This window comes from Alosa pseudoharengus, unplaced genomic scaffold (assembly GCF_046254945.1).
Source record: "Alosa pseudoharengus isolate Yale_2024_CS ecotype anadromous, Long Island Sound unplaced genomic scaffold, YU_APseudo_1.1 YU_APseudo_1.1_scf_3, whole genome shotgun sequence".
Lineage (NCBI taxonomy): Eukaryota > Metazoa > Chordata > Actinopteri > Clupeiformes > Clupeidae > Alosa > Alosa pseudoharengus.
In genome coordinates, this window is record NW_027468718.1 from 34,023,772 (window position 1) to 34,037,247 (window position 13,476).

Genomic DNA, 13,476 nt, shown 5'->3' on the forward strand with positions numbered 1-13,476 from the left:
TCTGGCCACCATGAAAAGCCAGCAGAGTGGAGACACTGTGTGAGAGGATTCCTCAGGTAAAGTGCCGAGAGCCGTCACCTTGATCTCACACACTCAGCGTCCTGATGCCTTAAGCCATCCCAGCGCTCCAAGCTGTATCTCTCAAAATACACACGGACACACGCACTCACACACACACACACACACACACACACACACACACACACACACACACACACACACACTTCCTCTTACCAGATGAGGTGTGTGCCCCAAAGAGACAGAGATGTCCACTAAGATCCCGACCATGATGGCAAGAAAGAGCAATACTACAGCCAGCTAACGGACTGGTAGTGAAGGTCGACTTGAGAAGACACGCCATACAGACTGACGTGCTACCGTTTGGAACTTGTGTGTGTGTGTGTGTGTGTGATGTGCTGGTGTTTGGACCTCTTTTTATTTTGGTGCTTTTCCCATCTGTGCTTTGTGAGTTAGAACGGGAGAGCATACGGACACTAAAAGACTAACCAAGAGCTGGACTGTCAGGAGACCTGGTCAGGCAGGTCTTCATCATAATCATAATAACCCTCTAAAGGCCTCCGTCATCCTTTAATCATGTGGTGCAGAACACCTGAAGCGGCGGAGTCTGGGCCTCATTAAGGGCTCTGCCTCCCATCTGCACTTCGCCTGGAAACGCACGTAGGAACAGAGCTCTTACTTCACCCGTGGACAGTGTGTAACAGGATTGGTCACACTTGAACACGGACTTCCTTTGGATATACAGTATATGGATGAATTAGGACATTTGTTTATGTTATCATAATGAAAAGACTGTTTATGACTGACTCTCTTATTCATCAACAGGAAAAAGCAAGTATTTTTTTGTTTGTTTTTATTTGTATTTTTTTTTGTTAAACAAGCGCTTGTGGTTTGATGCCTCACAGAAGGAAGTGTGAAATGATTTGTGTCTAAAGAGAGAGAGAGAGAGAGAGAGAGAGAGAGAGAGAGAGAGAGTGTGTGTGTGTGTGTGTGTGGGCTTGGGTATTTATTCATGGTCAGTGTTGCTATAGGCATGATGTGTGTTTGGGGATATGGGATAAACACTGACAATGATTATGATGATTCTAAAAAGCATAGTGATGAGGTCAAGATGGTGCCAATGGCGATAATTAGGCTATGCCAATTATATATAATGATGATGATGATGTTAACGATGGTGATGAAGATTACTATGATAATGATGATGAAGATGATAACAGTGATGATGTAGATGGTAGTTAGGATGGATGATAACAGAAAAGACAAGGTTGATACAGCTGATGGTGCTGATGAAGATGAAGATCGCAATGATGGTGCAGTGGCATGTATGCTGTCCACCACTGCTCTCCCTTCAGTGCTTCTGAATGGCTGCCGGCAGCTTGATCAGAAGATCCTGTGTAAGATTGCTTTGAAAGTGGTGCAAAAAAAGAGAATGCAGATAACGAAAAAAAAAACATTTCTTGCTTGTTATGTTTGGAAAGAAATCACTATTTGATTTTTTGTAACTGGATTTACAAAATGCTCTAATAAATTATTGTATTTCATACAATGCGTGATTTTGTTAATTTACCATTTGTATGTATTTCCAGCAGTCAAAAGTCTATATGGTCTATGGCTGTTATTATTGTCAATAGCATATATTTTCTTTTCTTTTTTTATTGTAAATTTCAGGGGCCTGTACTACGAAGCGGGGTTTCTGGCTTATCTGGGTAACTTCGAGAGTAACTTGATCACGTGTGGCGTAACTTCCCGATTAACCCGTACTACGAAAGGTGGATAGGTTTTAACCGAGGTATGCTGCCATGGCAATTTACGCTGCATCTCAAACCTGCTCCGACCAGGTTATGTTCTTGGTTAACCCGAGGTTTCCGTTAACCACACCCTTTATAAGTACCACCCCTCCACTAACAATTTCTCCCGAGACATGTCGGCGTACCTGGATGATCGATCCATACGACATTGGAGCGCAAATCGTGAGGGACTCTCTTCGCAGGGCGAGGGGTTTTAGAGACCGCCAGAAAATATATATAGCCTACCCGGACGATATTCTCTATGAAGATATAGATTGTCAGCCGAGGGAATTCGTTATCTTTGTCAGATGATCTAGGAAGACGTCTCATAGCAATGCCCGTACGTGGACATTCATGTATTCAATCGGTGATGCAAGAATACTGTATGTCCTAAAATAAATCGGCCATAGGCCTACAATAAATCGGACATAGGCCTACAGTATAGGCCTACCTTTTTCTTGTTAGCTGTAAAACAGAGGCCAAGTGAAGGCTATAAGCATAGGCCTACATGTTTTCATAATTAAGAAATATTAATGCAAGCTATGACTATATAAACCACTATTCTGAATAATGTGTTTGTGTTTCATTTTCACCTGCTGCCATGTGCGTTTGGCAATGGTGTTGCATCTGAAATGTTCACAGGATTAGGCATACACTAAATCAGTCAATGGGGCTACTTTAACATTCAATTATCCTTATTACTGTAATCTATATGCCCACTTCTAAATTGTGTTGCATCTGTAGGCATTTCTATGAACTCAAAATAAGCAATTTAATTATTTCAACTCATTAAATACATTCCGCAAGCTATTAATCCTCCGAATGTGAAGATCGATCATGTGGAAATAAAACTTTACTTTTAGGCATTTAGGATCTGCAATACGTTGCCAACAGCCTTGCCAGCTTGCTTTGTTCACTGCCGACGTATTTGATTTTTGTCGTAGAGTGGGTTTTAATTCCTCATAACTTGTCATAATAATTGTGCATTCCCCATCCGTAAAATAAGATGAACGCGTCATCACTGAAAGTGGTGATTTGCGCTGCAACCCGCCCCTTTTATGTGAACGCGCACAAACTCCAATGAGGTTAACCCCGGCTCAACAAATCAACTTCATAATCAGCGTCGTAGTACCGATTAACACCACTAAAGATAACCAGGTTTTGTCAACCCCGGTTTAACAAAGTAACCCTGGGTTACATCTGGGTAGGTTAAGCTCCCTTCGTAGTACAGGCCCCAGTAGTAGGCCTAGGCTACACAAACAGGCAGAAGATGTTGAAAATAACTACAGAATAACTACTTAGGCCTACAACAATGAACAAAATGACAATAGGCCTACAGACAAGAGGTTACGAAGATTTCAAAAGCTTTAAAATGGCACATTGTAGACGTGTATTTATAGATAAAGGGCATGTTGAGTGTCCAAGAGAAAGCATGTATTGGCTGAGATCTGATGTGGGTGGGTCATCCGAGAGCAAAGAACCGAACGAGGCGGAGAGTTCATTGTTTTGCGACCTACTTCCACCAAAGAGAGTGTAAACTGTGATTAACTGTGACTGTGACCAGCGACTTGAGATTTAACCTTGCCTGCTTTACTTATTGTGAAAATGGTGGACTACCAGAATTATGTGGTTTTAACTTTGCTTTTTATTTTTAATGTAACCGTGGTCTTTACCCAGTCAACCACTGACCCCGCAGCAAGTAAGTAACGTTACTTCAAGAAAAATAAGCCATAACTGTGAGCTAATGTTAGCTGGACATGTAATTGTTAGCGTTGCAACGTTAGCTAAGTGGTTAAGTCGCCATTAAATATTGATTACATGAATGCTATGTTTTGTGAGTTAAATTCAGCTCCCAATATCTGTAACGATGAGACACCGCATAAGTTGAAACCTGCCATAACGTGATAACGACCAGCCCAGCTAACGTTAACGTTAAAGTTCTGTAAATTGTCCGACTTCTGTAACATTAGCCTAGTAGGATACTTTTCAGTTGGAACATTGTGCGATATCTTTAAACATAGAAGCTAACAACTCTTTAGTTTTTCATTCTTTTTATAACGTTACTCGATTGTTTTGGTTAATGTGTGTTAAGTTAATAATAAAGTTAGTTTGTAAGTAATTGAGTCAACTTGAAAGCTTTATCAATTTTATTGATACATTGCCATTACTCTGATCGTTAACATCAAACGTTAAGTGTAGGTTACTCTGTCTCTAGTAACCGTCATTGCGTAATTTCTCTGTATAGGCTGTTTCTCACTCATCAAGTTATCAGTTACCATTCATTGTGTGAATCAGATTTTCCCCGTTTCTCCACCCACTGTTTTACAACATCATGAGTTGTCATGAGTTAGTGGTCATGTTCTCATCACTTGATTTGGCTTTTCACTGCGCTCGTAAAGACTGTTCCAGTCAGCAGTTAATGGACCAACTTTTATGTTTTCTTCATAGTGAGAAGGCTGGAATGTAATCAACTGTCGGAATGAATGCTGTTTCTCCTTAAATACTGTAAAGATTATTTTAGGTTTAAGGGTCTCTCTCATTTGCCAGTATAACCTGCATATCGATTTCCTTTCTGCCTTAGTTTTTTCTGATTGCTTAAGCACATTTTTTGTCACTATGGCTTTTTTTTGCAAAACTCTACACACAGATGGCAAAACCTCTCACCCAATCAGCAAAACATTGTAGTTCTCTTGCAAAAGCTAACACACCTTGCTTAACTCTTCACACCTTCGTAAAAATGGTGTTTTCGTATCTAACAGTAAACACAAGCCATCACAATAGTAAGCACACAATGTGCCAACAACACACTGATGGTATGAATAAAAAACACATCTGGCTTTTGCTTTCTCTGTGCACAAGGTAGACTATGTCAGTTTGAGGTCATACTTTTGTCATAGTTCTGTAAACATACAGGGATCCAAACTTCAAGTATTACAGTGTATATTTACACACATCAAAACAAACACAAGTTTGTTTTTCCAAGTCAAGACACAAAATAGCATTTCACTGAGACAAAACAAATCAGTCTCGGGTCGTCTCTCTCAAAATTCTGTCTACATCACATGCAATGTCCTAGTCCAAGGCACCGGGAAAAATATATTCTGGAATGACGTATCCAGGCCTGACATGACAATATCCCCACATGTAGACTGTTTTTTTGTCTGTAAAAGGGCTATTTCTTTCTCTTCTCACTCTTCCTGCTCACTCCATTGTACCCATTGTACATTACCTGTGGCTTATTTATAGTGCTTAGGCTGATTGCAAAGTGAACTAATTATCTAAAACAGTTTTCACATGAGAAAGTGTGCCAGAGAGTTGGCAAAATAGTGTAAATAATAGCCATTGTGCCTACAGTTGTGCAAAGTGTGTGTTACAAAATTGCAAACTGAGTGCAAAGCAGTGTTTGTGCTTTTAGTTTTGCGAACTCAGTGAGTGGTTTTGCCATTTGTGTGTAGAGTTTTGCAAAAAAAGCCATAGTTACAAAAAATGTGTTTAAGCATTCAGAAAAAAACTGTATTATGGACTCAGACGTGCCTAGGGGATATTTAGCCTAAACACATTCAACGAAGGTTACTGTAAGCAGTGATGGGCAAGCAACTTAGAAAATTGAGCTACGCTACCAGTTAGGCTACTAAATGAAGCTGAACTTAGCCTACACAAAATATTCCAGATAGCTAAGTTACATGCAATCACAACTGAAAATAATGCCTCATTGTGTGTGAATAGAGGTGAATACATATAATCAGTAATCAGTCAGTTCCGTGGGACGGGGGGACGGTGGTTCGGACAGGCCTGCCCCCACTGCTTAAAAAAATCCTAGAGGAAACACTGGCTACTTTGTTTCTACAAAACTTAGTTAACTTAGTTACCTTTATTTACAGGCTATAACATATGTTCAGTTCAAAAACAACAACCTTTGATTGTTACTCTCACAGCTCCAGCATGGGCATGCTCAATTTAGGAATTTCGGTTTGCAGAATAAACTGCAAGCTAACTCAAAATTCTTTAACCAGGCCTATATTGAAAGTACAATAGCAATGGAATGCACTATGTAACTGTGTGTGCGTGCATGTTTGCATCTTAATTGTTGGGTGGATTTTTGCCTGTAAAAATGTCATCTTCTCTTGATTATCCCAGTTTCTTTCCACTTGGCTGAAATTGTGGTGCTACATTTAAAAGTACAATTAGGCTACCCAGTTAGTTTATCTTAACCATGTGCAAGTTAAAACTAATACCACCAATTTCGACAGGCTATTTTATAACCACACAGTAGAAACCAGACTCTACCACCAAGATCTTTGAAAGCACAATTTTGTTGCTTCAGCTCTGCCATAAAAAAATAGTTTGTCTTGCAACTTTACACCGTATAGAGTATCTGAATGTTTCGCAGACAATGTAGCACGATAATGGACCCCATCCCTTCTCAGATGTAGTTGGGCAAATGTGTCATGTTTGTCAGATCCATTGAATAGAACTGAACTTGTATGGGTGGCCAGAAGAAAGCTCTACTGTGAGCTTCACAAATGGTCCAGAAAATGTAGCTTCTCTAAAAGCTACTGCACTAGCATGGTCAAAAAAAAGCTATCTGCTTTAGAAAATAGCTACGCTATCACCAAGCCACTGAGAAATGTAGTTAAGCTAGTAGCTTCCCATCCAAACTAGTAGCTGCCCATCACTGACTGTAAGCAATCACATACCAATCTGTTAAACCTTCTGTGTCATCAGTGGTTTTCTACTAAGCCATTGGTTTGAAACGATTGTCTCTTGCTCTTGCCACATCATTATCATCGAGTCCAGCATCAATCTAGTGCCTGGTGACATCCGTAGCACTGCAGAAAAAGACCATGGAACACCTGCAGGGCCCAACTGGGCCTTTACTGGCTGAACTGTAAGCAACTTTGGAGATGAAATAAGATCTTTTAGCACAGTGCTGCACTGCTTACATACTCCCAGTATAGTGGTGTTAGTCGTTGCCCCACACACACACACACACACACACACACAGTACTACTAACTGTGTTCTCCTCTACTACTTCTCTACTGTTCTTAACTGTGTTCTTCTCTCATGACAGCTTGCGCCTCGAAGACCAACACAAGCTGTGGCGAGTGCCTGAAGAATGTAACGGTGAGAATAGTGACGGACAACAGCAGGTCACACAGCCACACGCACACACACACACACACACACATAGCCACATACACATACAGGAACTAACAGGCCATAGTGGGAGGTGGTCACAGTTTTATCAATTTTTTACAATTTAACCTTAATGATGGAACCAGCCAACCATAAAACACACACACACACTATTGTGCAATCTCTGAATTTAGTGTTACAGTGCAGCACACTCTTGTAACTCTTGCTAGTACAGAGTTTAACCAACCTGTCTGTTCTTGTCTGAACATTTCTGCTGTCTTAATTGTCTGTGCCAGTTGTGGCACGGAAAGGTGTGCTTGTTCATCTCACAGAAATGTAGTTATTTGTTATCTACTTCATTGATCGTGTCTTGTGGCTGGTTGAGTTATTGTAACTGGTTTGTGTTCTTGTAATTGTTTGAGTAGTTTTTCTCTTTGTTTGTGTGTGTATTGTCTGGTGTTGTCTGCCACGTTCTACTTTGTATGTTATCTGCCATGTTGTTTGTAAGGGCTAACGGCCGCCAAGGTGTCCTGTAACAGGACCCCTCGAAGGCCGTTATCCCGCTTATCACCCGGTTGCCACTATAGGCAATAGTCTTGCCTTCATAGCACGCAAAGGAGACAAGCAGTTCCGTTTAAAAAGAAACCGACTTGTTCAGTTTGTTGTAGGCCTACAACTTTCTTTGGCCCTAACAGCGATAGCATTGACAGTTAGCTTGTTTACAGTTGATTTCATTGTTGTGAAACCTGCTTCCAGGCTCAACCATTGTTCTACTATGGCTGTTATAGTTACCATTCATAAGCACTGATATGGAACAGTGATTAAACTTTTTTTACCAGATCTACTTCATAGGTGTCCCGTTATTCAGAATTAATAGCCACCCCACCAGTCAATCAGAAAAGAGTATTTCTTCTCTCCGGGTGATAAGGGCATGTAATGGACCTGTAAATGATCCCTGTGTATTTGTGTGTTGTAGTGTTTATGGTGTCAGAGCAGTGGAGCGTGTGTGGAGTACCCTGTGAGGAATATCCTGCCTCCCACCAGCCTGTGTCCCCTTCCTAAGGCTAGATGGGGAGTCTGCTGGGGTAAGAATGTTACTGGAACAGACTAAACGATTTCTATGACGATGTAGAATGTTACTGTAATGGAGGAGACTGTTTCCATGATGATGTAGAATGTTACTGTAGTGGTGTTGATTATCTCTGACGATGTAGAATGTTAACTGTAATGGAGAAGACCGTTTCCATGATGATGTAGAATGTTACTGTAATGGAGAAGACTGTTTCCATGATGATGTAGAATGTTACTGTAGTGGTGTTGATAATCTCTGACAATTAGAATGTTACTGTCATGGAGGAGACTGTTTCCATGATGATGTAGAATGCTGTACTAAAGTAGGCCTGCTTCAGCAAAGATGATGTAATGCCTGATTGGTTTGTGTGTCTGTGTGTGTCTTGTTTCCGTAGTGGACTTCCAGGCCCTGATCATCACCATATCTGTGGTGGGAGGGGTCCTCCTCATCGGTCTGTGTGTCTGTTTCTATCGCTGCTGCTGCACATGTGGGAACTCCAAGTAAGCCTACAGCACAGCACTGCACTCTTGACTGGATGAAGCCTATTAAAGGTTGAGCCAGCTGTTCGGTTTCAAAGATGGGTGTTCAGCAGTCAATCAAAACTACACCCCTCTCTTGGATGACGCTAAAGCACTGTGTTCATTGACTGGAATTGTTCATGACTCAGAATGAGCCACTGTTTGAACCAGGGCGGTGTCTGAACACCTGAGCGCACACACTGAACAGACACCTAGAGCACTGTTTGGAGCAGTGTGCTGAATCTGACTAAAGGATCATGGGATTGGAATCACACAGTGACACTCTGGACAGGGACTCTTTAGTGTAAAAGCTAATCTGAGGGCAGAATCAAAACGTAGCTGCTTTATGATTCAAGGAAATGACTAATGAACGGAATGCGAGTTTTATTAAAACACATTTGTGTTTACTCTTTTACTCTAACCACTTGTATGAAGTCAATGAGAGCTGTTACAGAGCTATTTCTGTTGAGTTGATGTTTTACCACACTGTTGGTTTTCCCTTTGTCTTGTTAATATTCTCTTCAGGTCCTGATTGAATGGCTGCACTGTAGGCTCAACTGGTATCTGGTATTAACACACTGGTGTGTTTTTTTCCCCGTCCCTCCCTCTCTCTTTCTCTCTCTCACTCTCATTATCTCTCTCTGTCTCTCTTTCTCACCCTCTCCCTCTCTCTCCAGGAAAGATCAGAAGCTGGATGAGAGGATGGAACGGCAGGCTGACATGAGGAAAATGAAACATGAGGAGAGGTGTGTGTGTGCGCGTGCGCCTGTGTGTGTGTGTGTGAGGGAGGTTTGAAAGTGGGAATCCATAGGCCTCGAGAGTGAATAAATGAGCTTCAGATTATTCAGCAAACACAGACACCCAGTATGATTGACAGTGAAGTATGATTGACAGTGAAGTGCATAGTTCACCTAGGTTGGCCAACAGCACCAAGCCACAAAGCACACACGTCACTCCCCGTAAAATACCATGCAGGTTGACACTTACCTCAGGAGCCCGGGTCATGATATTAGGCAGGTGTCGTCTTACCTCAGGAGCCCGGGTCATGATATTAGGCAGGTGTCGTCTTACCTCAGGAGCCCAGGTCATGATATTAGGCACGTGTTGTCATACCCTGCTGGTCTGATTTGTCGTATGCCCTCTTTTCTCCTTATTAGGTGTGTTGATAGTTTGCTCTCTTCTTATTGGATGACTGTCTTTGTCTGATTTTAGTATGCTTTGTTCCGATTGGCTGTGCTTGTTTGGCTTAGAGTTTGTTTTAGTGCTTATTGGCTGTGTTTAACTCTTACAGGAAAGCAGAAATGCGCAGCCGGCATGACGAGATCAGGAAGAAGTATGGTAAGTCCTATTGGTCCATTCAGCTCTGTGAGGTCTATGTCCAACCTACCAATGGACTCTCAGGAAGGTTTTCATACAAGCTAGTGTCGATAAATAGAATGTTATAGACACTAATGTCTTCTCTCTCAATCATGATTCTAGTGTGCTTCCTCATGACTTATTTTCTGTCATTTCTTGTCATTGCTTTGCAGGTCTGATGAAAGACAATGGCTACTCCAAATTTGAGGACAACTGAGAAAACGCCGTAATCAGCCGTCCCTGATTCTAGAACATCCTCAGTTCTCTCCTGTGTTGTGCTGAGGGGTTCCGCTTCTAGAACTTCTGTTTTTTTTTTTTCTCTCGTCCTTTTACTTCTCCAAAGAACTTTCATCCTGAGCCACCATTTTACTGAGGTGGTCTGGGGTGACCTTTCTGAAGCAGTTTTCTGCTGTTTCCTTCCCCCTACTCCGTCTCCTCAGCTGCCTTCCTTTTCTCCATTTCTTTGTTCTCCTGTCTTGTTTTATTGCAAATGAGAGAAGCTGGGACAGCAGCTGATTGAGGTAGTTTGTGTTCAGTCTGTGGTTGATTACACTGTATGTGATTGTAGAGAGTCTTGTCTTTCAGTGCTAGATGTGCCAAATTAGTGAGGTAGCTCTGTGTAGCACCTGCCTCTGTGTAGCTGATGAATATGTTTGCTTTGTACTCGTTTGTTTTGTTCTCCAGGCCAAGTAGTGTAAAGCCAGTACGCTTTTAATTTGAAATGAGCCTGACCAAATGAGAGTTTCAGTGCCAAGGAGTCACACTGTTTAGCGGATTTCTGCTTACTGGCAATCATTTTCCTGATGACTATTTCCAAAGAAATGTGAAATTACTGTACACTTAAGCATTGAGAGACGCTGTTTGTTGTGAAATAAGGTACACTGCAGCTCAACAGAAGCTTGATGGTGTTTTATGTCCCCAACGTCGTCTTCCAGGCAGCGCTGCCACCGTCGACTTAAAGGCACCTTATCCTAAACCTAACCCTAACCTTAACACATGCCTAACCATAGCGCCTTCCAGGCAGCGCTGCCTTGACTACGTTGGGGGCATAAAACACCGATAAACCCCAAGAGAAAGTCAAGTTACTCCCATAACGATTTCACCACCCTGGAAGACTACCTCAAAAGGAATACGAAAAATGCCTGGCTAGTTTGATCAGCACTCCACTCAAAACTCCAAAGACCAGTCGTCACATTTGCGACACAGGATGTCCATCTTTAGAGCTGTCGCACTCTGGAACATGGGCAGTTTAGAGCATAGATATTAGAAAGCTAGATTCCGCATTGTCCATTGAGTTCTATTAAGTAGCATCGTATACGCGGCCGCCATATTGCTGGGAGTCACATGTTCCTCCATTGGCCTCCAGTGATTGTTGCCCCCACCAAGATGGCGTCGCTATTTACATACATTCTGGATCCCAATGCGGTATCTAGCTTTCTAATATCTATGGTTTAGAGAGTTTACAGGTCTTCCTGAAAGTGGTGTCACATGACCCTTTTTGTGACATCATTGGTCTCCCTGAAACAGCCTTTTTTACAATTTGTTTACTCAATAACATTTCAGGCTGTAGGCACTCTTGTGTATTCTGACTGGTGGTAGAGAATTCAACACATCTTCCAGATGTTCTTTGTCTTAGCTGATGTGGTCCTGCAATTGTGTCATAATATCATATCCAAAGAAGTTCTACATGATATTGTGTCATCATTTCACATAATCCAAAAAGGTTCTACAGGTATTGTCATCATTTCACATATATCCAAAGAGGTTTTACATGGTATTTGTTTATGTTGTTGTATGACTGTAGCCTATGAGTCTGATGCTGGTGCCTAAAAATCATATTGTTTACTGTCTGTCTGTTTGTGAAAAACAATCTGATTTGCTCCTGTAGACTACCTTTTGAATCATTAGCTTTTATTAAAGCTCTATAGACATTCAACAGTACTCCCTGATTTTGTCCACACTCTTAATATAAACTTTGAAGAGGTTCTGGTAAGTTAGCAATATTCTTTTTTTTCTTTTTTGCATTTACATTGAAAAGGGAACTTGTAACTAAACCATCAATTTATCTACTCCTCATATTACTTCATGGTATAACACTGCCCTCTAGAATTTAGAAATTGTAATACATTGCATTTGCAATTATAATAAGGTATGGATTAGGGCAGGGGTGTGAAACTCATTTTAGGCAATGGGCCGGATTTGTTGGAAGGAGACCTTGTGGGGGCCGTCACTGTAAATTGTCATTATCATTTCTCTGCACTGGTGTCAGTGCTGTTTGGTGATACACTCCTTTACTTTACCCATTTGAGAACAAACAAGTACAAATCATCTACTGCTGTCATATCCTGCTCTTTCTCTCTTGAAACACCCATGTCAGTTTTTTGGCCTCTTCCTCCTGATGATGGTTTGTAGTGCTAGTTTTAATAAATTTATCACAGAAATTCCTTAGGCCTATTACAAATTGTTGAAGACAACTGGATGTGAATATCTTATCAAACTATCGTATCTTATCATTCTTTCTAATTTTCCCTTCCTACACAAAACATCTGGTGGGCCGTATGAAACCTGCTGGCTGGCCTGATCTGGCCCCCGGGCCTTATGTTTGACACCCCTGGATTACCGGAAATAATAGACAATGGGCCTACACTTAAACATATAGAGCAGTGGTCCCCAAACTACGGCCCGCCACCTCATTTTAGGTGGCCCCCCAAAACATGTCCGTGGTATATAGGATCCGGCCCGCACGGGAGTACGACATCGTCAAACTATAACCTCCGTAATTTCCCCCATTCATTCTCTATGGCGGGTCTTAAAGCAACACCAAAGAGTTTTTTGTACCTTAAAATAATGTTTCCAAAATCGTTTCAGTGGTTCATCAACTCGTAACAGGGTGAACGGCACTTTCTGCATTCGCTTCACGGCCCTCTATCGGCTATTACCGCACTACGTAAGTTTGCTGCATCGGGTAGAGGATCTGTAGTTCGATGGAATGAGACATGAGAAACTACAAATTTGACTTGCATCTGATGTCGCAATACATCGTACTTTCATAAAATCATGCAACTTATTCTACCTTGTCTGTGGACATTGTTATTTGCAAAGCCGGTGCTGGATAAACAAATAGTGCGTGCGACAGATGAAAAGTTCTTTGGTGTTGCTTTAACAGTACACATGTAATACTATTTTTGTCCACTGGTGGTTGTTTTGGCGCTGTTTCGCGTTTGCCATCGAAAACGGAATGAAATGTATAGGCCTACCTGCAAACAATGTAAGAGGCCTCTGCTGACTGCTAAGTTAGTGAATTGGCTAACAGTGTTAGTTGGTAACCAAATAGCACATTGTGCTACACGCTGCGTAGGCTACGTGCATTCTCTCTCCTGCTGATTTGCGTTCAGTAGCCAAGTGCGTAATATTGCAAAAGTTGAAAAAATAAATGTGTTTGTAGCCTACAGAAACTAAATAGCCTACTATCACACTGTCAGTTAATTGGCTACAGTGCAGAGTTTGGAAAGTAAAGTTATAGGGCAACTTAAGTTTTATGAAAATAATTTACGAACCAGAACATAAAGACCATGAAGCTTCTAT

The 13,476-nt window shown here is 41.5% G+C and overlaps 2 protein-coding genes across 2 annotated transcripts in view; both read left to right on the plus strand.

Annotated features, from left to right (window-relative positions):
- The window catches only part of myo10l3 (myosin X, like 3), a gene marked incomplete at its 5' end in the record, with an annotated part of 54,111 nt that extends 52,566 nt beyond the window's left edge, over positions 1-1,545 (plus strand). The window contains 1 exon segment of the mRNA XM_076264101.1: positions 1-1,545. This exon segment is cut by the window's left edge and continues 660 nt beyond it.
- Positions 1,546-3,288: 1,743 nt separating this feature from the next.
- pttg1ipb (PTTG1 interacting protein b) lies at positions 3,289-11,827 on the plus strand. The gene is made up of 7 exons (XM_076264102.1): positions 3,289-3,507; positions 6,881-6,933; positions 7,922-8,030; positions 8,412-8,517; positions 9,213-9,281; positions 9,827-9,873; positions 10,065-11,827. The coding sequence occupies exons 1-7, from the start codon at positions 3,414-3,416 to the stop codon at positions 10,106-10,108; spliced, it is 522 nt and encodes a 173-aa protein (XP_076120217.1). The 5' UTR covers positions 3,289-3,413; the 3' UTR covers positions 10,109-11,827.
- The last annotated feature ends 1,649 nt before the right edge of the window (positions 11,828-13,476 follow it).

Excerpts from the sequence above, each read along its gene's own strand:
- pttg1ipb (XM_076264102.1), top strand. The coding sequence starts at position 3,414 with ATGGTGGACTACCAGAATTATGTGGTTTTAACTTTGCTTTTTATTTTT. Across the intron at positions 8,031-8,411 it reads TAGATGGGGAGTCTGCTGGG|TGGACTTCCAGGCCCTGATC; the intron begins GTAAGAATGTTA and ends TTGTTTCCGTAG. Across the intron at positions 9,282-9,826 it reads AAAATGAAACATGAGGAGAG|GAAAGCAGAAATGCGCAGCC; the intron begins GTGTGTGTGTGC and ends TAACTCTTACAG.